The sequence below is a fragment of the Staurois parvus genome, unplaced genomic scaffold (assembly GCF_062004578.1).
Source record: "Staurois parvus isolate SC_StPar_1 unplaced genomic scaffold, SC_StPar_1.0 ptg002718l, whole genome shotgun sequence".
NCBI lineage: Eukaryota > Metazoa > Chordata > Amphibia > Anura > Ranidae > Staurois > Staurois parvus.
The window spans coordinates 1-27,083 of NW_028320514.1; the positions used below are offsets into that span (position 1 = coordinate 1).

Here is a 27,083-nt window from a genome sequence, read left to right on the forward strand (position 1 = left end):
AACTTTTTTCCTCCCAAAAAATGGGGTAAATGTCTGTGCATCTTATGGAGCGGCCAGGTGGTATTCCCCCCGTCGCCGACACCGTGTCAGAATACCGGGCCCGCCGATCGGCTCTTCTGTGCAGCAGAAAGTGCTCCTCGGTCCTACCTGTTCTTCGGTCCAGCAGTGTCCTCATCTTCTTTGTCTTCTTTAGTGTTGGCACCTGGCTGTAACAGCTTCACATCCGGGTGCCCACTGCGCATGCGTGAGAAGCACTGCGCATTGTCAATGGCCCCATAGTCTTCTCAGACCTGTCACATGTCCCAGAAGACTACGGGAGAGAGGCCATCGCCGCAGAAGTGGGAGCGGGTACCTGTCAAATTCGGGTACCCGCCCCCCATTCCACAAAGGTCTGCAGTCTCTGGTCATCTCCTGTACCGTGTCCGCAGTCTCCGGTCATACCCTGTACTACGTCCGCAGTCTCTGGTCATCTCCTGTACTGTGTCCGCAGTCTCTGGTCATCTCCTGTACTGTGTCCGCAGTCTCTGGTCATCTCCTGTACTGTGTCTGCAGTCTCTGGTCATCTCCTGTACTCGGTCCGCAGTCTCTGGTCATCTCCTGTACTCGGTCCGCAGTCTCTGGTCATCTCCTGTACTACGTCCGCAGTCTCTGGTCATCTCCTGTACTGTGTCTGCAGTCTCTGGTCATCCCCTGTACTACGTCCGCAGTCTCTGGTCATCCCCTGTACTACGTCCGCAGTCTCTGGTCATCCCCTGTACTACGTCCGCAGTCTCTGGTCATCTCCTGTACTACGTCCGCAGTCTCTGGTCATCTCCTGTACTACGTCCGCAGTCTCTGGTCATCTCCTGTACTGTGTCCGCAGTCTCTGGTCATCTCCTGTACTATGTCCGCAGTCTCCGGTCATCTCCTGCACTACGTCCGCAGTCTCCGGTCATCTCATGTACCATGTCTGCAGTCTCTGGTCATCTCCTGTACCGTGTCCGCAGTCTCTGGTCATCTCCTGTACTATGTCCGCAGTCTCCGGTCATCTCCTGCACTACGTCCGCAGTCTCCGGTCATCTCCTGTACCGTGTCTGCAGTCTCTGGTCATCTCCTGTACTATGTCCGCAGTCTCTGGTCATCTCCTGTACTGTGTCTGCAGTCTCTGGTCATCTCCTGTACTCGGTCCGCAGTCTCTGGTCATCTCCTGTACTCGGTCCGCAGTCTCTGGTCATCTCCTGTACTCGGTCCGCAGTCTCTGGTCATCTCCTGTACTATGTCTGCAGTCCATTGGTTCAGAATTTTTTTTTCTTGTTCTACCCCTCGAAAACCTAGGTGCGTCTTATGGAGCGAAAATACGGTGTTTGTGTGTGTGTACGTCTGTACATATACACACACACACACATATATATTATATGACAGACAGACATACACGCATAATATTTAAAGCATCATACCACATAATACAATTTTTGGACATACCAGAAAAAGTGGCTGGAAGGAAGGTCAACAGAAGGTGTTGCGGGTTCACTAGTCGAGCGTAGCACCTCCACTGGGGCCCCGCTCCATTGGTTAAAGTTCTGCCATCATCTGTCTCTTCTGTTGGACAGGGACTCTAAAATAAAAACAAAAAAACAGACTTACCAACAAGTATGTAAGGTAAATGCCTGCCTGTTTGGATACACAAATACTGGACAGATTAGGCTGCTCATGTCACATAGTATTTGTACAATTCTCTTTAGATTTACTAAGACTGTATGGTGATCCTAGGACTATAAAAGATATGCAACTTAAAGCTGTATTCGTTTTTTGGGGTTTTTTTTTTTTGGGGTTTTTTTTTTTTTTTTAAGAGGACCTATAGTGGTTAGGATCAATTTAATTATTAATATTATATATAAATAGACCTTGTCACCTTGCAGGTATAAAGTTGTTGTTTTTTTTCCCATCTGTGTCCCAAGGGGTAAATTTCCCTTCACTTCCTGTCCCATACCCAAAACAGGAAGTGAGAGGAAATCCCTCCAAAGTGAGGGAATCCAGGGTGTCACCAGAACTAGCATCTCCATTGAAAGATTCCCCCTCTATTAGTGTTCTGAAGCCAACCGTAAACATGGGATTTTCCTTTCACTTTCAATGATAACATAAATTGGACAAATAGAGAAGGTGAAACTCGGTTATAAGAACACAGACAGCAATAAAAACTGACAGGGGTTCTAATTCCTCCCCACCCTGTCCAAAACTAAAAAAAGAAAACCGTTTTGCCTTTAGTTACACTTTACCCACTTCAATACTGGGCACTTTCATCCTATTCATGCCCAGACCAATTTTGACAACTGCGCGGTCATGCAACACTGTACCCATATGAAATGTTTATCTTTTCTAATGTTAATCTTAGTTCTAATGGCACGCCGCCCGCACTGAAAAACGCAACTCTACTGGGAACCGAGGATCCGGCGCGGGCTGCATTTTCAGAAGTGCAGGGACTCTCCCCTGCGTGTCACAGGCCACAGGAGTCCATTCAAATGAATGGGCTCTTGTGCCGAGCAAAACGCGGACCGCACGGCCGCATAGGTGTGAACCAGGACTAAGAGCTGTTACCTCTATAATTACTGACTGAAATGTCCCTCAAGGTATTTGTTAAGTGATCTGTCTGCTTTCTAACAAATCCCCTTTGACAGACAATGATCTGTCATTACATGGTGACAGCTCTGTGTCCTCCACGGTCACCTTGTGTAAACATGACAAGTGACACGGTACGAGGAACTCATGCAAATACATACATGCAAATTCCAACCTGTGCAGAACTCAATGTAACAGAATATGTTATACTTCGCACACAAATAAAGTGCTGTAGAAGAATCCAAGCCTGCAGTGATAGGACACATGGATTCCAGCTATAGTATGAACCGGTTTTATGAGCATTGCTCTATAGCAGGGTGTCCAAACTATGGCCCTCCAGCTGTTGAAGTACTACAAGTCCCACCATGCCTCTGCCTCTGGGAGTCTTGCCTGTGGATGTCAGAGACTTGCAAGGCCTCATGGGACTTGTAGTTCAACTCCTGGAGTGCCGTAGTTTGGACACCCCTGCTCTATAGGAACATTACCTGTCACATTCTGCTGCATTTAAATACTAAAAAAAAGGCCAAGGCTAAAAAAAAAAAAAAAGAAGCAAGCAATGCTCCAGATATTGAACTATCAGGCCCTTAAAGCAGATCTAAACCTCAACACTAAAATCTCAAACAATCTTTAACATCTTAATGTGAAATTCCAGCCTAACACTAGCAAGGTTTAAAAATGCCCCCTGCCTCCTCCTGCTACCTATATTTTCTACCTTGTGTAAATAAAATGTATGTATGTATGTATGTATGTATATATATATATATATATATATATATATATATATATATATATATATATATATATATATATATATATATATATATATATCTTACCTATTGTCAGCCCACTCTGGACCATTAACATGATCCCGTGTCAGTGAGTGGCAGCTGCAGGGGAGAAGAGAGGGCACATGACAATGGCTGGGAATTCTAGGAGTGGAGACGTCACCCATAGGCTGCAATGTCCCAGCTGTTGCCGGCACTCTCTCCTCTCTCCCCTGCAGCCACCAGTGGATGACACAGAAAATCAGCACTCCCTCCTCTCCCCTGCAGCCACCAGTGGATGACACAGAAGAGCAGCACTCCCCCTCTCCCCTTGCAGCTACCAGTGGCTGTCACGGAGGATAAGCACTCCCTTCTCTCACCTTGCAGCTACCAGTGGATGACACAGAAGAGCAGCACTCCCCCTCTCCCCTGCAGCCACCAGTGGCTGAAAAAGAAGATAAGCACTCCCTCCTCTCCCCTTGCAGCTACCAGTGGATGACACTGAACATCAGCACTCCCTCCTCTCCCCTGCTGCCACCAGTGGAGGACAAAGAAGATCAGCACACCCTCCTCTCCCTTTGCAGCTACAAGTGGCTGAAAAAGAAGATCAGCACTCCCTCCTCTCCCCTGCAGCCACCAGTGGAGGACAAAGAAGATCAGCACTCCCTCCTCTCCTCTGCAGCCACCAGTGGAGGACAAAGAAGATCAGCACTCCATCCTCTCCCCTTGCAGCTACAAGTGGCTGACAAAGATCAGCACTCCATCCTCTCCCCTGCAGCTACCAGTGGCTGTCACAGAGGATCAGCACTCCCTCCTCTCCCCTGCAGCCACCAGTGGCTGACCAAGAAGATCAGCACTCCCTCCTCTCCCCTGCAGCCACCAGTGGATGACACAAGATCAGCACTTCCTCCTCTCCCCTGCAGCCACCAGTGGATGACACAAGAGCAGCACTCCCTCCTCTCCCCTGCAGCCACCAGTGGCTGACACAGAAGAGCAGCACTCCCTCCTCTCCCCTTGCAGCTACCAGTGGATGACACAGCATACACACAGTTGTTTTTGTACACAGATTAGAAAGCATAGTTAGCGGGAGGTGGGGGGGGGGCGGGTGTTGGCTTAGCATTTTTAAACATACTTCGTGTTAGGCAGGAATTTTACTCTAAAGTAGAACCTTTACCTATAAAAACAATAATGTTCTTTAGCAAGGAACATACATCCACATTAATAGTTGTGCCATCAAAATGAATGTGTGCTGTAAATTGCCTCCAGCATTTTTCCTATTTCTTATTGCTGGAGGCGGCCATTTTGCTGAAGCCCAGAACCCCTGAGCAGTAGTAAATCTTGAAGCCATCAGCAAATCGGCCTCTACACCACAGGTGTCAAACTGGCGGCCCTCCAGCTGTTGCCAAACTACAATTCCCATGAGGCACTGCAAGACTGGCAGTTACAAGCATGACTCCCAAAGGCAGAGGCAGGATGGGACTTGTAGTTTCACGACAAAGAACCAGCAAACACAAATGCTCCTGCGCTTGGGGATGGACTCGATGCTACAACCACATTAAGAATGTCCTGGAACATGTACACCTTGCTGCCCTCAAACGGACCGGGGAAATCCAAATATACTGAATGAGGAAAGACAAAACAGAGGGCGCACAGGCCTAGGGCATGACCATAAAAAATGTTTAATAAAAAAAAAAGCACTTATTCCTAATGTTTTTCTAAAGTTCCACTTCAATGTTTTTTAAAAACAGTTTTGAATCTTTCAAAATCTACAGTTTTCATTCAAAAATCCCCGGTGATACTGATGTGAAGGCTATTGTTGTAGCACCTCCGTTAATTGGGTGACAACCATCTCCCAATTGTACTTTTGCACTGTCACCCTGAAACGCGCCTCATGGTGGAGACCGCAAGTGAACGTGCCAACACATTACTCAGCAGACCCGATCCTTCCCTCTGTTACAAATATCAAGAAAGGAGCAAAGTGCCCCAAAGATCCCTGCTGGTTCCGGCTCTCAGGCAGTTTGTGCAACATTAAGCGACTAGCCGCTTCTACGGTCAAGCAATTCTAGCATTACCTGTAAGGTGCTGGCAGAGTTGGCAGCCTCTCGTTGACCATTCTGATGTAAGGGGATGGAGTCCAAAGTCTCTGAAGTGGATGATTGTCTCACGGGCTCCTCTGTAAATAAAAAAGCACAATTCAGCCTTTAGGGGAATAAGGAAAAAATATGGACCCCTTGCGCCTAACCTGTGGCCCTTGGACCTCAGAAGTCTGTGAAATGTGAACCGCGTCCCCCAATTTATAGACAGCCACTAGAGGGGAAAGAACCACGTAAAGTAGTACAGAAAGGACGTGACCTACCTCTGTCACAGGAGAAAGGAGCAGGATGTCCGTCACGGTCACGCTGGAGAACCTGCTCCATGAATGTTTGGTGGTCCTGCTCATAGAGAGGGATCTCCTGATCATTGATGTCACTCTGCAGACAGCTGTGAAACAGGCTAAGCAGCAGATCATTGGGCAGAGACAAGTCCGGTAACGCATTGTCACTCTCAGCTGTAGGGGAGACAAATGTAACAAGAATCTATCAGGTACTCAGAGATGTTGCTGTACTGTCCTCAGCTCCTCAACTATAACCATGTACACTTGGGCAACCTGTGCATGAAAGTATATGGAAAGGTGCAGGGATGCACCGATACCCTTTTTTGCTGGGCGAATACAAGTACCAATACTTTCAGTCAAGTGCTTGCCGATACCGAGTGCAAAATGCATGGACGCAAATTGCACCGCAAAGCATAGCATGCGATTTGAAAAGGAATGCAATTCCTGTCCAAATCGCATGCAGTTTCCCCACTGCTCCTGTGTGATCTCAGGCTTGTCATGTCACAGTTCACACAGGAGTGGTGCGGGAAACCTCCCTGCGTGGATACCATGCTGTCACAGAAGGAAGAGCTGAAATCCCTGCTGCTTTCTCTGCTCTCAGTGCAGGGATAACAGGATGTGCTAGACAGCTTTTGATTAGTTAGCACTGTTCTGGTGCTGACCAATCAGAAGACATCTAGTCCATACTGTCATCCCTGCAAAGAGAGGAAAGAAAGCCGCTTCACAGGTCTGGGGATCAAAAATCCTGCTTTTGAGGGATGGTGCCTGCCTTCAAATTCAAGAGAGCCCTCCTTTCAGGTCAACTTTAAAAAAGAAAATGCGTACACCAATAAATTTACACCAGCTAAGGTTTCCTTGTATGTGTGGGTGGTCTTTCCACAAATCTGGTGAAATATAAGTGATCCTGTGAGTTAAAACAATGATGCCCCACATTACCCCGGCTCAGCGTCAGGAAGAACAGTTCAATTTGTTGGCATTTGGGTAGCAACTTCATCAGATCAAAGTGGAACGGCACCTCCCGAATGCACAGGCCGCTGCCACTCTCCCCCGATTCTAGAAGCAATGAAGAAAAGATGATCACATTGCAGTAAGGAATCTGTCAAGAACTTAATTTCTCACTTTTAATAAAAAATTTAAAAAGGTGTAAGAAAAAAAAAAAAAAAAAAGTGTGTGTACACACACACACACACACACACACACACACACACACACACACACACACACACACACACACACACACACACACACACACACACACACACACACACACACACACACACACACACACACACACACACACACACCCCCCCCCCCCCCCCCCCCTTTTGAAAAGAAAGATTTTATCCAGTATCTCAAGAATTTCCGCTGTGATGGCCTAGCCAATCGGAAGCAGAAGTTGTCCTCCCCCCCCCCCTCCCTCCCTCCCTGTAGTCTTCTGTGACACGTCTCAGAAGACTACGGGGCCATTCAAAAATAGCAGCGCTTCACGCGCGTGCGCAGTGCACACCCGTCTATGAAGCCGCAAGCTGTCACAGCCGGGTGCCCGCACGGACGATGCCAGTGTCAGGGAGAGAAGACGGCCGGTGAAACCAGCCCTGGTGAGGACACCACTGGACCGAGGGACAGGTAAGTGTCTGTATTTTAAGAGTCAGCAGCTACAGTTTTTGTAGCTGCTATTTATTTTTCAGGTGGAACTCCGCTTTAAGTGATGTTTGGATTTACATAGCTGGATGTTATTCAGCCCCTAGAGGGAACATATGGCTGGAGTCTTAGATTTATTAATACAATGGAGACGTGTCGCTAGTGACGTTTATTTCTGTTCTTGAAGACCGTTAAGCTTTAAGATTTTGATATTAAAAAGGTAAGGCCTTCATAAGGGAAGGTAGTTTTATATCACCATCAGTATTTCTTTGATCTATATGGGGATCATATTAGTCTCACCCAACTATTGTATAGTAGGCCCTGGAAAGGGTTGTTGAAACTGCACTGTTCCATGATTGAGTTCCCCCCACCCCCCCACAGGCCCGGCAGGAGTTTGTCAGACACACACATTGTCGCACATGTGAATACAAGGTAACATACAGTGGGGATCGAAAGTTTGGGCACCCCAGCTAAAAATTTGTATTAATGTGCATAAAGAAGCCAAGGAAAGATGGAAAAATCTCCAAAAGGCATCAAATTACAGATTAGACATTCTTATAATATGTCAATAAAAGTTAGATTTTATTTCCATCATTTACACTTTCAAAATAACAGAAAACAAAAAAAAATGGCGTCTGCAAAAGTTTGGGCACCCTGCAGAGTTAATATCTTGTACTGCCCCCTTTGGCAAGTATCACAGCTTGTAAACACTTTTTGTAGCCAGCCAAGAGTCTTTCAATTCTTGTTTGAGGTATCTTTGCCCATTCTTCCTTACAAAAGTCTTCCGGTTCTTTGAGATTTCTGGGCTGTCTGTCACGCACGGCTCTTTTAAGGTCTATCCATAGATTTTCAATGATGTTGAGGTCAGGAGATTGTGAAGGCCATGGCAAAACCTTCAGTTTACGCCTCTTGATGTAATCCCCCGTGGATTTCGAGGTGTGATTAGGATCATTATCCATTTGTAGAAGCCATCCTCTCTTTAACTTCAGCTTTTTCACAGATGGCATCAAGTTACCATCCAAAATTTGCTGAAATTTTATTGATTCCATTTTTCCTTCTACTTGTGAGATGTTCCCTGTGCCACTGGCTGCAACACAACCCCAAAGCATGATTGATCCAACCCCATGCTTAACAGTTGGACAGAGGTTCTTTTCATTCAATTCTGTGCCCCTTCTTCTCCAAACGTACCTTTGCTCATTCCGGCCAAAAAGTTCAATTTTAACCTCATCGGTCCACAGAACTTGTTTCCAAAATGCATCCGGCTTGTCTATATGTTCATTTGCAGAGTTCAAACGATGATTTTTGTGGTGAGGACGTAGAAGAGGTTTTCTTCTGATGACTCTTCCATGAAGACCATATTTGTACAAGTATCTCTTTATAGTGGAATAGTGTACCACAACTCCAGTGTCTGACAGATCTTTCTGGAGGGATCGTGCAGTCAAACGTGGGTTTTGAACTGTATTTCTCACAATCCTGCGAGCTGTTCTGTCTGATATTTTTCTTGGTCTTCCAGATCTTGCTTTAACTTCCACTGTTCCTGATGACTGCCATTTCTTAATTACATTCCGAACAGAGGATATTGACATCTGAAAACGCTTTGCTATCTTCTTCTAGCCTTCTCCAGCTTTGTGAGCGTCAACTATTTTCAGTTTCAGTTTTCTAGACAACTGCTTAGAAGAACCCATGGTGCTGATTGTTGGGGCAAGGTCAGATGAGTCTGGACATTTAAAACCTTTGAGATTGACATCACCTGGTCTTCCCAGACGATGATTGAGAACAATCCATGACACTGGCAGGTCTCAGCGTTGCAAAGGGGGCAGTGCAGGCTATAAATTCTGCAGGGTGCCCAAACTTTTGCAGACGCCATTTTTTTGGTTTTCTGTTATTTTGAAAGTGTAAATGATGGAAATAAAATCTAACTTTTGTTGACATATTATAAGAATGTCTAATCTGTAATTTGAAGCCTTTTGGAGATTTTTCCATCTTTCCTTGGCTTCTTTATGCACATTAATACAAATTTTTAGCTGGGGTGCCCAAACTTTCGATCCCCACTGTACATATTTGTATATTATTATAGATTTTTTTTTTTCACCTACCTTTCCGAGTTTGCTTTACGGTTCAGAGTTGGTAATATCCAATTGATGTTAATTAGAATAACTATGTCCACGTTTTAAAATTGTTATTATTATATCATGTTTATTATATAATCTCACCAACTAAAAACATTCTGTCCCAGTTTGTTTATAACAAGATCCAAGGCCCTGAGGAAGAGGTTCTCCCGCGAAATGCGCCGGCCGTTCAAAATTAGGATCTCATGTACAGATATATGGTTATATTTCAAGCGAAACGATTTATTTTAAAAGCCTTTTATAATATATATGTACATGGTAACAATAAAACACTTTATTCATTGATATTCTCTTTGGTACTATACCTGTAGATTTACAGTCCCAAATCATGAATACCACGGTCATATGCCAAATATAGGAATGGTACCTCCCAGAAGGAATATTAACCCCAGACTTGCCCACCACATATGCTCTTTGACTTTATTCATTAAAGTTCATGTGCGTGTAAAGGCAGGTGTCCCAATACTTTTGGCAATATAATATATTTTATATATATCTATCTAGCTCTCTCACAGAAGTGAGTACATCCCTCACATTTACTGTGAAACACTGAAGCAGGGCATGATCCTCTCCCTTTGGAGACTGGGCCGCAGGGCAGTATTCCAACATAATGACCCCAAAGACACCTCCAAGACCACCACTGCCTTGCTAAAGAAGATGAGGGTAAAGGTGATGGAGTGGCCAAGCATGTCTCCAGACCTGAATCCTATTGAGCATCTGTGGGGCCTCCTCAAATGGAAGGTGGAGGAGCGCAAGGTCTCTAACATCCACCAGCTCCAGGATGTTGTCATGGAGGAGTGGAAGAGGACTCCAGTGGCAACCTGTGAAGCTCTGGTGACCTCCATGCCCAAGTGGGTTAAGGCAGTGCTGGAAAATAATGGCGGCCACACAAAATATTGACACTTTGGGCCCAATTTAGACCTTGTCACTTAGGGGCGGAGTCACTTTTGTTGGCAGCGGTTTAGACATTAATGGCGGTGTGTGGAGTTACTTTGAGGGGACAGCAAATTTCCATGTTATACAAGCTGTACACTGACTACGTCACATTGTAGCAATGTGTCATTTCTACAGTGTTGTCACATGAAAAGATAGAATCAAATGTTTACAAAAATGTGAGGGGGGGACTCACTTCTGGGAGGGAGAGGGAGAGGGAGAGGGAGAGGGAGAGGGAGTGAATGAATACAGTCCGTGAGATACCATGTGTGTATGTATATATATATATTAAAGATCTTACAGAACACTGCTGACTCAGTAGCGATACAAATTATTGGATGGCCTGCTCTGCTGTAAATTAGGTTTAGGGAGCGCAAATTACTTGCCTTGTCCCGAGCACGGACAATCCCCCACTACGCTAAAAAAAAAACAAAAAAAAAAACAAAAACTAGCTCCCACCTTTTATAGCTGGATGCTAGATTGAAAGCAAAAATTTGTCAAGCCCTGTTTTATGGAATTTGCATCAAAGTGATTTTGATCTGCCCACCTGTGCGCTCCGCTTTAGTCAGGATTGGAGATCCGCCATCTTTGTTCTGGCAGAGCTGTACGATGTACTCAAATGTTAACATGATGTTGATGCAGCTCTGATCTCTGGGAAACAACTGCAAGAAAGAAAGTTTGTCAAAGTCTGCAACAGGCAGACATCCTTTGTCACGGAGTGCAGTTCTATATTGTATATGGCATGGCTGAAAGGTTACCACACCAATAGGTGAGTCAGTCTCACATAGTTACAGGGAAATTGCCATTTCAATACCTTTTTTTTTTTTAACCACTTCCTGTCCAGACACTTCCCCCCCCCTTCCAGTCCGGACACTTTCCCCCCCCCCTTCCAGTCCGGACACTTTCCCCCCCCCCCCCCCCCCTCCTGTCCAGGCCAATTTTCAGCTTTCAGCGCTATCACACTTTCAATGACAATTGCGCGGTCATGCAACACTGTATCCATATGAATTTTTTTTTTGAGACAGAAAACTTTATTTTGGTGGTATTTATTCACCGTTGGGATTTTTATTTTTTATGTAAATGAAAAACTCCAAAAATTTTGAAGAAAAGTGCTTTTCTTATAAAATTTTGGAAATAATCTTTCATCATAAATCTTGGCCAAAATGTATTCCGTTATCTTTTTAGTAAAAAAAAAAAAAAAAAATAAGCCAAATTAGTTTATAACCAAACATTTTGTTTACATTTTTTTTTTATATTAGGTTTGTTTTTTTTTTTTACATACTGTCACCCTAGCACGGGTGTCGGCAACCCGCGGCTCCAGAGCCGCATGCGGCTCTTTTTCACCTTTGCTGCTGCTCTTCTGTGTGCCGGGCGCCCGCTCCCCTCCCTCCTCTCGGGCGGCCGCCCCAAAGTCAGGACTCTGCAGCTAGCCCAGCAATTATCAAACTACGGCCCGGCGGACCTTTTAATCCGGCCCGTGGAGCGTGGCAAACATTGGCTGTCAGGATGTAGGCGGGGCAGCGTGACGAACTCCTCTCCTCTCACAGTCCGCCCTGAAGACCGGAACGGCGCGGGAACACGGCGAGAGGAACGCGCGGAGCAAAGGTAAGTGAATTGACACAATATGGGGAATGAATTACTATAGGGGGGATGAATTACTATATGGGGGATTAATTACTATGTGGGGGGTGAATTACTATGTGGGGGGTGAATTACTATGTGGGGGGTGAATTACTATGTGGGGGGTGAATTACTATGTGGGGGGTGAATTACTGTATGGGGGATGAATTACTGTATGGGGGATGAATTACTGTATGGGGGATGAATTACTGTATGGGGGATGAATTACTGTATGGGGGATGAATTACTGTATGGGGGATGAATTACTATGGGGGATGAATTACTATATGGGGGATGAATTACTATATGGGGGATGAATTACTATGGGGGATGAATTACTATATGGGGGATGAATTACTATATGGGGGATGAATTACTATATGGAGGATGAATTACTATATGGGGGATGAATTACTATATGGGGGATGAATTACTATATGGGGGATGAATTACTATATGGGGGATGAATTACTATATGGGGGATGTATTACTATATGGGGGATGAATTACTATATGGGGGATGAATTACTATATGGAGGATGAATTACTATATGGGGGATGAATTACTATATGGGGGATGAATTACTATGGGGGATGAATTACTATATGGGGGATGTATTTTCAGTTTTAAAAATGTTTCTCTCAAAATAAATTTCAATCGTGGTTTTGGCGAGATTTGGCTCAGTTGAAAAAAAAGGTTGCCCACCACTGACCTAAGGCTATGATTGTGATTATGACGATACACTGTGGCCCTGGTTAACCCTTTGCTTACTGGGCCCTTAAACCCCCTTCATGACCAGAGCGCTTTTCGCAATATATGCAGTGTCGGATTTGTTTTAAATGTTGCAATGGTTTTGCGGCTCCCAGTCTTTTTTTCCCTCTCGGAAACGGGTCCAAGTGGCTCTTTATGTCTTAAAGGTTGCAGACCCCTGCCCTAGCAGTACAGTGTCACCATGGTGACACTGTACTACTTGTAGGGGGTGATGAAGATCATTTTTTTTTTTCTACAGTGATTGCTTTTACACCCATATAGGATGTAAAAGCAATCATTTCTCTTTGTCTCTGGCTGCATTCTTGCAGCCACTGAGAAATACTGAGTGAGCTGTGATTGGTCACAGATTGTCACATGGTACAAGGCAGTTGTGAATGGCCCTCTACCATGTGACCTCTGTGATCATTCACAGATTTCACACGTACTAAGCAATGATGTCACAAGTGACATCTTGCTTACTACTTTGCATGTGATCACTGACTGGCCAATCAGTGATCACATGATCTGGATCCCGTCCGACGATCGGTGTTTCACTGTGTCCGGAGGAGACAGCGGGCACCGGATTGTGGTGCTGTGCACTAGAAATGGCGGGTGCCGTTTATGAACGGCAACCCGCCCCTGGAGTGCCACCGTCCTGCCGTTTATAAACAGCAGGCGGACGGCAAGTGGTTAATCTGCGGTCATTAAGTAGGCAGCACAGTGGCGTAAGTGGTTACCACTTCTGTCTAGCAGCACCAGGGTCGTCTGTTTGAATCCCAAACACGGCACTACCTGCCTGGAGTTTGCATGTTCTCTATGCTTACATGGATTTCCTCCGGTTTCCTCCCACACTCCAAAGACATGCTGGTAGGTTAACCGGCTCCTATCTAAATTGGCCCTAGTATGTGTATGTTAGGGACATTAGATTCCAAGTTCCTTGAGGGCCTAGGCGATCGGAAGCAGAAGTTGTCGTCCCTTGCCTCTCTCCCCTTAGTCTTCTTAGACACGTGACAGGTCCCAGAAGAGTACGGGGCCATTCACAAAGCACACAGCTTCTTGCACATGCGCAGTGGGCACCCCAAGCGGACACAGTCGGGTGCCCACACTGATGATGCCGACGCCAGGGAGAGAAAATGGCCGGTGAAACCAGCGGTTGTGAGGATGTCGCAGGACCGAGGGACAGGTGTCTGTATTTTGAAAGTCAGCAGCTACAGGCACACAAGTATAAAAATGTATAAAACATAAAATCTGACATTAGTCTGACAGACCAGGAATGAGGTGTGGAGGGGCTACACAGAGAGCACATTTATTGAAGAGATTGTAAGCTCCCAGGATCAGGGCCCTCCTATCCCTCTTGTATTGAACTGTATTGTTGCTGTATTGTCTCCCGTTATATTGTAAAGCGCTGAGCAAACTGTTGGCGCCATAAATCCTGTATAATAATAATAATAATAATATATAAATCCTGTATAATAATAATATATAAATCCAGTATAATAAGAATATAATAATAATAATATATAAATCCTGTATAATAATAATAATAATAATAAATCCTGTATAATAATAATATATAAATCCTGTATAATAATATATAAATCCTGTATAATAATAATAATAAAAATATATAAATCCTGTATAATAATAATAATAATAATAATAATAATAAATAATAATATATAAATCCTGTATAATATATAAATCCTGTATAATAATAATAAATAATATATAAATCCTGTATAATAATAACATATAAATCCTGTATAATAATAATAATAATAATAATAAATCCTGTATAATAATAATAATAATATATAAATCCTGTATAATAATAATAATAAAAATATATAAATCCTGTATAATATATAAATCCTGTATAATAATAATAATAATAATAATAAATCCTGTATAATAATAATAATAATATATAAATCCTGTATAATAATAATAATAATAATAATAATAATAAATCCTGTATAATAATAATAATAATAATAATAATAATAAATCCTGTATAATAATAATAATAATAATAATATATAAATCCTGTATAATAATAATAATAATATATAACTCCTGTATAATAATAATAATTGAAGAGATAAGTCCAACTGAGCAGTAGAGAATAGGACCAGACTAGAAAGGAAGAAGAGAAAGAGACAGACGATGCCTCAAATAGGTACTGTTAAAGCCGAACTGCAGACAAAATCTGGATCCCTGGTACCTATGCAACTGTTATTATTATTATTATACAGGATTTATGGCACCAACAGTTTGCTCAGCGCTTTACAGTATATGGGAGACAATACAGCAACAATACAGTTCAATACAAGAGGGATAGCTCTTGGATGTATTCAGAAATGTCTGACACAGATCAGACCCTGCTGCAGCCTGTCACCTACACAGTTGCAGCACTGCAGTCTGATCACTGGGAGGAGGGGAGACTGAGGAAACGCTTCCTCCTGCCTGCAGCAGACTGATGACAATTTATCAGCCTACTCAAAAGGAAGTTCTGACTGAAGTTCAGGGATGACTTATTAATGGTAGAAGGTAGAACTTCCTTGGAATATACTGTTGCTGTATAGTATGCAATTAGAGATAAAAGTAGCCAAGTATTGCTTTGTTCATACATGAGGCAGGGCTATACCAGCCCAGATTATTTCCAGGTACTCACTGCTTGTGGGATCTCGGAGTACATAAGGCCATGCAGGTGCTTCCAGCTCTCAGAGGTGCCCATAACGACCCCGCTCTGCGGCTCCACCCAACACTCGGAGACTAGGTGCAGCTCCGTGTCCTGTTCTATGGCTTCCACCTCTGTGTCATTATCCTCATCTGTGGAGAAGCTGAGTAGCCGCAGATATATCAATTGGTCAAAAAATAAAAAAACCAAACGCTGGGGCAAACGTGTATGTACAAAACACAGGCATAACAAACAGTAACCCACCTGTCCTTGGTGGAGGTGACATGAGGAGGAAAGAGGATGTACTGGATAATACAGCTGTGCTTCTCTATACTGTCCTCTCCTAGACAATCGCTCTGCAGAGGAGACAGGAGTGCAGGGTCAGCGCACAGCCATCCATGGAGCATGTGACAGGCAGGACGTAATGGACTCACCTGAATGGGGACCTCTAGGACCATGTTAATAATTCCTTCTCCGCTGGAGGCAAAATGGAACCCTTCAGATAGCCGTATCCTGCAGTGACAAGTACAACATGTCAGTTTATAAAAAACGGGGGAGCTTGCAGGATCTGGACATCACGAAGCCATGATGAGTCTTGGCACACTTACAAAGGATGTGCTATTACCGGATTTCCGCCTTGTGAATGGTTGATTGTGGTGGCTCCTTGCAGCCATTTAAGGTGGACTAGTACCAGTTTGGCAATCTATTTTCCTGGTGTCCCTGTATGCCGAGAGGGTCCGCTTTGTGAGGTCTGGAGTGCCTTTCCTGTGTGCTGCGTGTGTACCAGGGGAGCCCCCTGTCCTTGACCAGAACCCCGATGACCACCAGTGTTTCCCGGACACAATTACATGCGCATTAATATTGCGCTTCCGGTGAGTGCAAGCACACTTCAATTCTAGATCACAAGAAGTCACGAGCGCGGAAGTTTGATACATCATCTTTTTTGGACTACTTATTTTTAAAGATATCTTAGATTGTCATCTAATTTATTGCGCTATATTTTCCATTATTATTAATAAATCATTAACCACATTTCCAGACACCTATCACAACCCCCTGATGAAGCCACGTGACTGGTGGCGTAACGCGTAGAGGAGGGGCTACGTCATCACTCGGGAGGAGCCGAACTACACGATAGACGGCAGGTGTATGACTCAGAGGCCAGCAGAGGATTCTTAATGCGATATTGCGATAGTCAAACCTGTGCAATGTGAGTTTAATGCTTGGATGGTGGGAATAAAAAGTTTTAAAAAGGTAAAGCACTATGTCCTCAATTTCTTCTTGCATGCGGAGAAACATAAGGAGAGGATAATTAGGAGGTCTGGGATAACAAAAGGAGTGAGCAATCCCTGAGGGGATAATCAGCCATCAGAGGATATATCTATTACTCCTAAAGGAAGGATCTCCCTATTCAACCAGCAAGAGCCTATATCTAGCAGGTTCCAGGGGAAGTGAACCGAAAGTGTGTATAGCCTAATTGTAGACATTAAAGGAGGTGAGCGCACATCTTCACTATTTGAAGGATTCACAAAAGTCACTAAACTGAAGGACAACAAGCACCAAGTCACTATATATATTTTTTCAATCGATGGGACTATTGATTTGATGATATTTGGATTTATATTAGTCACTAATTAATGATTTATGAGCATTTGGTCACTTTTATTTATGGGGGATTATTTAAATGTGATTAAGTTGATGGTTATAAGTTGGTTTAAATTTTTTAATTACCGTATTTGCCGGCGTATAAGACGACTTTTTACCCCTTAAAAATCTTCTCAAAAGTCGGGGGTCGTCTTATACGCCGGTATAACATGACATGACACTTTTTAGGGGGGCGGCGCGGTGCCGCCGCCGCCCCCCCCTTCCCCTAACGGAAGGGACACTAAGTACAGGGGTGGGCAGGGGCTATTTCTTACCTGGTTCCGGTCCCACGACGATCCGGTCCAGGAAGCGCGGCTGCGCCTTCAGTTCGGCCACTGGAGTTCGCGCGGCTGCTCGGCTCCGCCTCCTCACCAGCGATTGGCCGCCAGAACTGTAGCTCAGGAAAGGCACACAGGCGGCCAATCACCGGCGAGAGGGTGGAGCCGAGCGGCCGCGCGAAAATCGAGTGCAGGACCAGCAGGTAAGTGGTCAGTGTAGAGGTGCTGCTGCAACCACATATGCTGGCTGCAGCAGCACCATACGAGAACAGAGTCAGCAAGTGTCAGTGGGAGGAATAGTGCCCCATCATTGGTGTCACTGATACCAATGATGGGGCACTATTCCTCCCGCTGATACCTATGATGGGGCACTATTCCTCCCGCTGATACCTATGATGGGGCACTATTCCTCCCACTGACACCAACGATGGGGCACTATTCCTCCCCCCCACTGACACCAACGATGGGGCACTATTCCCCCCCCCCCCACTGACACCAACGATGGGGCACTATTCCACCCCCCACTGACACCAATGATGGGGCACTATTCCACCCCCACTGACACCAATGATGGGGCACTATTCCTCCCCCCCACTGACACCAACGATGGGGCACTATTCCCCCCCCCCCCCCCCACTGACACCAACGATCGGGCACTATTCCACCCCCCACTGACACCAATGATGGGACACCATTCCTCCCACTGACACCAATGTTGGGACACTATTCCTCCTACTGACACCAATGATGGGGCACCATTCCCCCCACTGATACCAATGATGGGGCACCATTCCCCCCACTGATACCAATGATGGGGCACCATTCCCCCCACTGATACCAATGATGGGGCACCATTCCCCCCACTGATACCAATGATGGGGCACCATTCCCCCCACTGATACCAATGATGGGGCACTATTCCCCCCACTGATACCAATGATGGGGCACCATTCCCCCCACTGATACCAATGATGGGGCACCATTCCCCCCACTGATACCAATGATGGGGCACCATTCCCCCCACTGATACCAATGATGGGGCACCATTCCCCCCACTGATACCAATGATGGGGCACTATTCCCCCCACTGATACCGATGATGGGGCACTATTCCTCCCACTGGTGTGCACTGGAAGAGGGGTAGTCTTATACGGCGAGTATAGCCCAAACACTACATTTTAGCAGGAAAAGTAGGGGGGTCGTCTTATACGCCGGCAAATACGGTAAATTAATTGTGGGTATTATGAATTTAAATGAAATTGAGGGTATTAGTAAGTATAATATGTCACTAATTGATGATTAATGAGCACCTGATCACCTACTATTTTTAGAGGAGTATTTAATGTGCAATTAATTTGAAATTGATTTGAAGGTGATAAATTGGTTTTAAAATTATTTAATTATTTTATTTGGCATTTATACACTTTTATTAGTTGTTTGCATTATGAATTTGAATTAATTTAATGGCATTAATCTAAATTATTATTTATTAGTAATTGAGAAATATTCAGGAGCGCAACATATATTTGTAAATATATTTATACACAGTTGTAGTTATGTGTTTCATGTTTGCGATCCTCTAGAAATTGTCACACCTTCGGCTCGCAAGTTATTCCAATTTATAAATACCTGCATAGAAGGAGCTGTCCCTGTATGCGGAGAGGGTCCGCTTTGTGAGGTCTGGAGTGCCTTTCCTGTGTGCTGCGTGTGTACCAGGGGAGCCCCCCGTCCTTGACCAGAACCCCGATGACCACCAGTGTTCCCAGATATAATTACATGCGCATTAATATTGCGCTTCCGGTGAGTGCAAGCACACTTCAATTCTAGATCACAAGAAGTCACAAGCACGGACGTTTGATACATCATCTTTATTGGACTACTTATTTTTACCCCCTTCCTGTCCAGGGCAATTTTCAGCTTTCAGCGCTATCACACTTTGAATGACAATTGCGCGGTCATGCAATACTGTACCCATATGACTTTTTTACCATTTTTTTGAGACAGATAAAGCTTTATTTTGGTGGTATTTATTCACCGCTGGGATTTTTATTTTTTTTACTATGTAAATGAAAAAGTCCAAAAATTTTGAAAAAAAGTGTTTTTTTTTATAAAATTTTGCAAATAAATAATATTTCATCCTAAATCTTGGCCAAAATTTATTCCGTTATTTTTTTAATAAAAAAAAAAAAATCCAAATTAGTTTATAACCAAACATTATAATTTTTAAACATTTTTTTTTACATTTTTATTTTATTTTTTTTTATATTATTTTTTATTTTTATTTTTTATTTTTACATACTGTCACCCTAGCAGTACAGTGTCACCATGGTGACACTGTACTACTTGTGGGGGGTGATGAAGATTTTTTTTTTTTTTTTTTTTACACTGATTGCTTTTACACCCATATAGGATGGAAAAGCAATCATTTCTCTTTCTCTCTGTCTGCATTCTTGCAGTCATTGAGAAATACTGAGTGAGCTGTGATTGGTCACAGCTTGTCACATGGTACAAGGCTGTTGTGAATAGCCTTGTACCATGTGACCTCTGTGATCATTCACAGATTTCACACGTAGTAAGCAATGATGTCACAAGTGACATCTTGCTTACTACTTTGCATGTGATCACTGATTCGCCAATCAGTGATCACATGACCGGGACCTCGTACAGAGGTCCCGTCCGACGATCGGTGTTTCACTGTGTCCGGAGGACACAGCGGACACCGGATCGCGGTGGTGCGCGCTTCTAGGGAGCGCGCACAGCTAGAAGAGGCGGGTGCCGTTTAGGAACGGCAACCCGACCTTGGACTGCCACCGCCCTGCCGTTTATAAACAGCAGGTGGACGGCAAGAGGTTAAAGATATCTTAGATTGTCATCTAATTTATTGCGATATATTTTCCATTATTATTATTAATAGGTCATTAACCACATTTCCAGACACTTTTACCCCCTTCCTGTCCAGGCCAATTTTCAGCGCTATCACACTTCGAATGACAATTGTGCGGTCATGCAACACTGTACCCATATGTATTTTTTAGCTTTTTTTTTTTTTTTTTTTTTTTTAGACAGATAAAGCTTTATTTTGGGGGTATTTTTTCACCACTGGGGATTTTTATTTTTTTTTTTGCTATATAAATGAAAAAGTCCAAACATTTTGAAAAAAAGTGTTTTTCTTATAAAATTTTGCAAATAAATAATATTTCATCATAAATCTTGGCCAAAATATATTCAGTTATCTTTTTAGCAAAAAAAAAAAAAAAAAAATAACCCAAATTAGTTTAGAACCAAAAACTGTAATTTTTTTAAAAACATGTTTACATTTATTTTATATTATTTATGGGGGTTTTTCTACATACTGTCACGCTAGCAGTACAGTGTCACCATGGTGACACTGTACTACTTGTGGGGGGGTGATGAAGATTTTTTTTTTTTTTTTTACACTGATTGCTTTTACACTCCTAAAGGCTGTAAAAACAATCATTTCTCCTTCTCTCTGGCTGCATTCTTGCAGCCATTGAGAAATACTGTGTGAGCTGTGATTGGTCACTGCTTGTCACATGGTACAAGGCTGTTGTGAATGGCCCTGTACCATGTGACCTCTGTGATCATTCACAGATTTTACACGTAGTAAGCAATGATGTCAGAAGTGACATCTTGCTTTCTACTCTGTATGTGATCACTGATTGGAAAAATGCATATATTACTTAATTTGTGTGCAGTGTTGCATGACCACGCAATTACCAGTTAAAGTAGCACAGTGCTAAATAGGAAAAAAATGGCCTGGCCATGAAGAGGGTAAAACCTTCCGGAGCTGAAGTGGTTAATGAGGGATGAAGAGACCACAAAAATTGTGGACTTTGTATTTTCCTGCCACTTCAATGGCCCAATCAGGTAATATCCTAACAGATTTTTTTTACAAATGACTGTTTTGAACCCACAAATATTGCCACATTCACACAGGGGCATATTCACACAGGGACACATTCACACAGGGACACATTCACACAGGGACACATTCACACAGGGACACATTCACACAGGGACACATTCACACAGGGACACATTCACACAGGGACACACTTACTCTGTGAGAGCGGAGAGGATCTGTGCCATGGCAGTGGTGGGCACTGAGGTCGCCAGACCTGACTGCACAGACCAGATCCACCTCTGATGGTAGAAGTAGCGGGAGAGGGACGCTAGGGAGGAAGAGGCCGAGCGATTGGTAATGGAGGGTCCCGGGACTGAAGTGTGCTGGGTAGGACTCTCCAGGTTCAGAATAAATGGTGTTCTGTAGTCCAGAGGCAGCTTGTCATACCTATGAATGAGAAGAATTATATAAAATACCACAAAGACTTGTTATTCGCAGACATTCTTTGGGAAATTGCATTGGGGTTTGGTCAGTTCGAATGTACTGTGGAACCCCTTACAAGAACACGTTACCTAAATATGTTCAGTACGTAACGCAGGGTACAAGGATCAGAAGTAATACAAAGGCCAGTAGTATGTAATGGACAGTGCAGGGGTCAGCAGTACACAATGCAGGGTACAAGGATCAGAAGTAATACAAAGACCAGTAGTATGTAATGGATAGTGCAGGGGTCAGCAGTACACAATGCAGGGTACAAGGATCAGAAGTAATACAAAGGCCAGTAGTATGTAATGGATAGTGCAGGGGTCAGCAGTACACAATGCAGGGTACAAGGATCAGAAGTAATACAAAGACCAGTAGTATGTAATGGATAGTGCAGGGGTCAGCAGTACGTAATGCAGGGTACAAGGATCAGAAGTAATACAAAGACCAGTAGTATGTAATGGATAGTGCAGGGGTCAGCAGTACGTAACGCAGGGTACAAGGATCAGAAGAATTACAAAGGCCAGTAGCGTGTAATGGACAGTGCAGGGGTCAGCAGTACGTAATGCAGGGTACAGGGATCAGAAGTAATACAAAGGCCAGTAGTATGTAATGGATAGTGCAGGGGTCAGCAGTACGTAATGCAGGGTACAAGGATCAGAAGTAATACAAAGGCCAGTAGCATGTAGTGGATAGTGCAGGGGTCAGCAGTACGTAATGCAGGGTACAAGGATCAGAAGTAATACAAAGGCCAGTAGTATGTAATGGATAGTGCAGGGGTCAGCAGTATGTAACACAGAGTGTATGGGTTAGTAGTATGTAGTACAGAGTGCAGGGACATTCTTTGGGAAATTGCATTGGGGTTTGGTCAGTTCAAATGAACTGTGGAACCCCTTAAGAGCACACGTTACCTAAATATGTTCAGTACGTAACGCAGGGTACAAGGATCAGAAGTAATACAAAGGCCAGTAGTATGTAATGGATAGTGCAAGGGCCAGTAGTATGTAATGGATAGTGCAAGGGCCAGTAGTATGTAATGGATAGTGCAAGGGCCAGTAGTATGTAATGGATAGTGCAAGGGCCAGTAGTATGTAATGGATAGTGCAAGGGCCAGTAGTATGTAGCGCAGAGTGTATGGGTTAGTAGTTTGTATTGTATGCTTCTCTACACTGCACCCTGCTTTACAGAGTGCAGGGGTGAGTAACGCAATGTGAAGGGATCAGTAGCATTTAAAGCGGTAGTGAAGTTTGAAAAAAAGAACCCCCCCCCCGCAAGTTAAGGGCACAACATGCTAGTATCGTATACTAACCCTTCATGAAAGACTTGCTTTAAAAACAAAGGCCTCCAGCAGCATGCTGTCACTGCTGGTAGGGCCTCCATCTTTAACCGGTCTTCCTTCCAGGTTCGCGGGCTCCAGTCATTTGAATGGCTAAGCCGCAATGACGTCACTCCGGAACATGCACACAAGAGCAATGACCGTGGCGCAGCACTCTGAAGGGATGGCACACTCATGACGCAGTTCTCCCTTCAGAGCACAATGCGCATGCGCCGGTGACGTTACCGGCTGCAGAAATAGCGAATATCTCCTAACAGCGCATGTTTGGGACATATTCCTTGTACTTACAGGTACGCTTTATTATAAGATTACTTGTAGGTACAAGTCACTAAGTGGCGTTTACTGCCGCTTTAACGCAGAGTGCAGGGGTTAGGAGTAAATAACACAGAATGCAGGGGTCAGTAGTATGTTGTGCAGTGTAGGGGATGGCAGTATGTAGTGCAGAGTGCAGGGATCAGAAGTACATAATGCGTAATGGAGGGGTCAGGAGTAACATAATGCAGAGTTCAGGGGTCAGGAGTAACCTAGAATGTAGGGGTCAGGAGTATGTAATGCAGAGTGCAGGGTTCGGGGGTCAGGTGTAACCTAGAGCGTAGGGGTCAGGAGTACATAATGCAGAGTGCAGGGGTCAGAAGTAACATAATGCAGCGTGCAGGGGTCAGGAGTACGTAATGCAGAGTGTAGGAGTCAGGAGTACGTAATGCAGAGTGTAGGAGTCAGGAGTACGTAATGCAGCGTGCAGGGGTCAGGGGTACGTAATGCAGAGCGCAGGGGGTCAGGAGTACGTAATGCAGAGCGCAGGGGGTCAGGAGTACGTAATGCAGAGCGCAGGGGGTCAGAAGTAACGCAGAGCGCAGGGGGTCAGAAGTAACGCAGAGCGCAGGGGGTCAGAAGTAACGCAGAGCGCAGGGGGTCAGAAGTAACGCAGAGCGCAGGGGGTCAGAAGTAACGCAGAGCGCAGGGGGTCAGAAGTAACGCAGAGCGCAGGGGGTCAGAAGTAACGCAGAGCGCAGGGGGTCAGAAGTAACGCAGAGCGCAGGGGGTCAGAAGTAACGCAGAGCGCAGGGGGTCAGAAGTAACGCAGAGCGCAGGGGGTCAGAAGTAACGCAGAGCGCAGGGGGTCAGAAGTAACGCAGAGCGCAGGGGGTCAGAAGTAACGCAGAGCGCAGGGGGTCAGAAGTACGTAATGCAGAGTATGGAGGTCAGAAGTAACGTAGATTGCAGGGGTCAATAGTATGTACCCCAGAGTGCAGAGGTCAGTAGTATGCAATGCAGTGTGCAGGGGACAGTGGTACAGCACAAATCCCCCCTCCATCTATAAAAGTTACCAGACCGCGGGTGTAGCAGTGCCCAGAAAAGTAAGGGAAGTGCTCCCAGGTCTCTCATCGGTTAGGTCATATGACACATCAGAGTTAGGGAGGAGCCTAGGACTTCCCTTGGCTCTGCAATGCCTACTGCCACTCTGATCGGAGGTCTAACTTTCATTTGCAGAGCCAGTTTCAATTTCTTTAGAAAATGACAGGTACAAGTCACCTGTTAGCTATAAAAAATATACGTAGCAGTATTTAACTTTAGTTATGACTGTAGCAAGTAAAATAGGTAAAACCGTTACACATTCTTTTTCCCTCTTTTACAAACATCAGCTGCTACATATCTGGTTTGTATCTTTCCTCTGTATAGGATAGTATTTGACTCTCACTTAATGAGAAGCTTCTCCAGGGGTTTGTGCAGCAGAACGAGGCAACAGCGGTCTGAGAAGGCTGGAGGTGGCACTTGTGGAGGAGGCGACTTGGAGGGCGAGCGGATTCCAAAGATCTTCCGTTTGACCCGTGGGGTGCTGTCTTTACTATGCACTCTGTAAGGAAATCGCAGTTGCAGGATGAGGTCCTTCAGCTCCTCCACCATCTGCAGAGGACAAAGAGGAAAATAAAATGAGAATTCCCAATACGCAGCAAACCAGAGGTCCAGCCAACAAAGAGGAAGCATTTTTAGTAATTTTGATCTTATTTCTGACCGAATTCACTTCTGTCAATATTAAATATTGTGCATCTGCTTTCTTTTTCATTAACATTTATTTTCAGCAGCAAACACCTGGTTGCCCTACCTGGCACATTCCCTTCCTGGAGAATACGGACCACGTTAAGCATGGAAGTAGATCCGTGCTGGCGTGGTCAGTTTCTGTCCCTCAGCTTCTAATCTGAGCCACAGGACATGGGGCCGACGCTGCAAGACGTGCCCCTGCACTTTTGTGGTCAGTCTGTGGAATGCAAACTAGGAAGAACGGGAATGCATTTTCCCTGCTGCTTGAACATCACGCCACTGCATGATGGCCACCTCGGGAAAAATGATGGAAAGAGCAGCTGCAATCACAGAGCATGATTTACATGATATGTTTCACATAAAAAGTCTATGGAACTAATTCAACACTACAGCATGTGCCCGTACGTCTCCTGATTGAAGCGGGGATACCGGTGCCATGGCTGCAGCTATGCACCTGTATCAGTGTTTTCAGCCGGCAATGCTGAAAGGTTTAAAAGCGGTAACCCCGAGCAACACTTGGGATTACACTGCAGCAATCCCCCCCCGATCCTTACCCTGTCCTGCGATCCCCCCCCCCGATCCTTACCCTGTCCTGCGATCCCCCCCCCGATCCTTACCCTGTCCTGCGATCCCCCCCCCCCGATCCTTACCCTGTCCTGCGATCCCCCCCCCCCGATCCTTACCCTGTCCTGCGATCCCCCCCGATCCTTACCCTGTCCTGCGATCCCCCTCGATCCTTACCCTGTCCTGCGATCCCCCTCGATCCTTACCCTGTCCTGCGATCCCCCCCGATCCTTACCTTGTCCTGCGATCCTCCCGATCCTTACCTTGTCCTGCGATCCCCCCGATCCTTACCTTGTCCTGCGATCCCACCGATCCTTACCTTGTCCTGCGATCCTCCCGATCCTTACCTTGTCCTGCGATCCCCCCGATCCTTACCTTGTCCTGCGATCCCACCGATCCTTACCTTGTCCTGCGATCCCACCGATCCTTACCTTGTCCTGCGATCCCACCGATCCTTACCTTGTCCTGCGATCCTCCGATCCTTACCTTGTCCTGCGATCCCCTGGTCCTTACCTTGTCCTGAGATCCCGCGAGATCCTCCTGCTGTGTCCCCCGGCCGGTGCCGGCATCTTTCTTCCGGGTTCCGTTCCCTGCGAGCGTCGGGATGTACGGGGGGGGGGGGCAGGAACAGCGGGGGGATTCAAAAAAGTAAAAATTTGACACACACACACACACACACACACACACACACACACACACACACACACACAATACACTGTAATCTCTTAGGATTCCACTACTGTATCAAACCATTTCACATACATTTTGTCCCGAGTGCTTTGTCCGGCGCCCTGCCTGCATTTTTACTGTTCTTTCTGCCTGGAAACTGAGAAACGTCCATGGCGTCCAAAAAGCGTCCCTTTAGGTCAGACGCGGTTTTAGACCGGCTAGAGAACAGCGATAGTAAATCAGAACCACTTGCAGAGTTGAGTGATAATGATTGGTGGGGGAAATTCCTCATCAGGCACTGAAAACGATTCTGCGACTGAGCTCAGCGATGTGCGAACTTGGCGCTCTATTTCACATTTCAGTGTTTTTGGTTTCATTACATTATTGAATTAAAAATTTATTATTTTTTATAATTATTTATTATATTCTAATTTATAATTTTGTGTTTCAAATTTTATCATATCCGGGATGTTTACTAGACTCTTGTTCGGACAGATTTCAGTGAGTTATTCCTAAAAATTACAACATAAAACAACAAATTTCCATGAAAAACAATGTACCGCTTTGACATTCAAAAATATTAATTAGTTAGACCACCAGGGAGGTTAACAGATGGTGGAAGGGGGTTGCAATAAACATAATTTTATTCTCCAGGACCCCTGCTTATAAAATATATAATGTTTGGGGGTTCTGAGTAATTTTCTTGCAAAAACAAGC

General features: G+C 44.8%; 1 protein-coding gene across 1 annotated transcript in view; it reads right to left on the reverse strand.

Moving 5' to 3' along the window:
- Positions 1-1,202: 1,202 nt before the first annotated feature.
- Positions 1,203-27,083, reverse strand: part of LOC149429396 (KICSTOR complex protein SZT2-like) — a 78,532-nt gene continuing 52,651 nt past the window's right edge. The window contains exons 15-24 of the mRNA XM_089666455.1: positions 24,793-24,998; positions 21,491-21,721; positions 15,922-16,000; positions 15,752-15,843; positions 15,482-15,650; positions 10,984-11,098; positions 6,670-6,786; positions 5,716-5,907; positions 5,432-5,532; positions 1,203-1,594 (exon numbers count right to left, since the gene is read on the reverse strand). Coding sequence (XP_089522581.1) covers positions 1,391-1,594; positions 5,432-5,532; positions 5,716-5,907; positions 6,670-6,786; positions 10,984-11,098; positions 15,482-15,650; positions 15,752-15,843; positions 15,922-16,000; positions 21,491-21,721; positions 24,793-24,998 — 1,506 coding nt within the window. The 3' untranslated portion in view covers positions 1,203-1,390. The remainder of the gene's footprint in view (positions 1,595-5,431; positions 5,533-5,715; positions 5,908-6,669; positions 6,787-10,983; positions 11,099-15,481; positions 15,651-15,751; positions 15,844-15,921; positions 16,001-21,490; positions 21,722-24,792; positions 24,999-27,083) is intronic.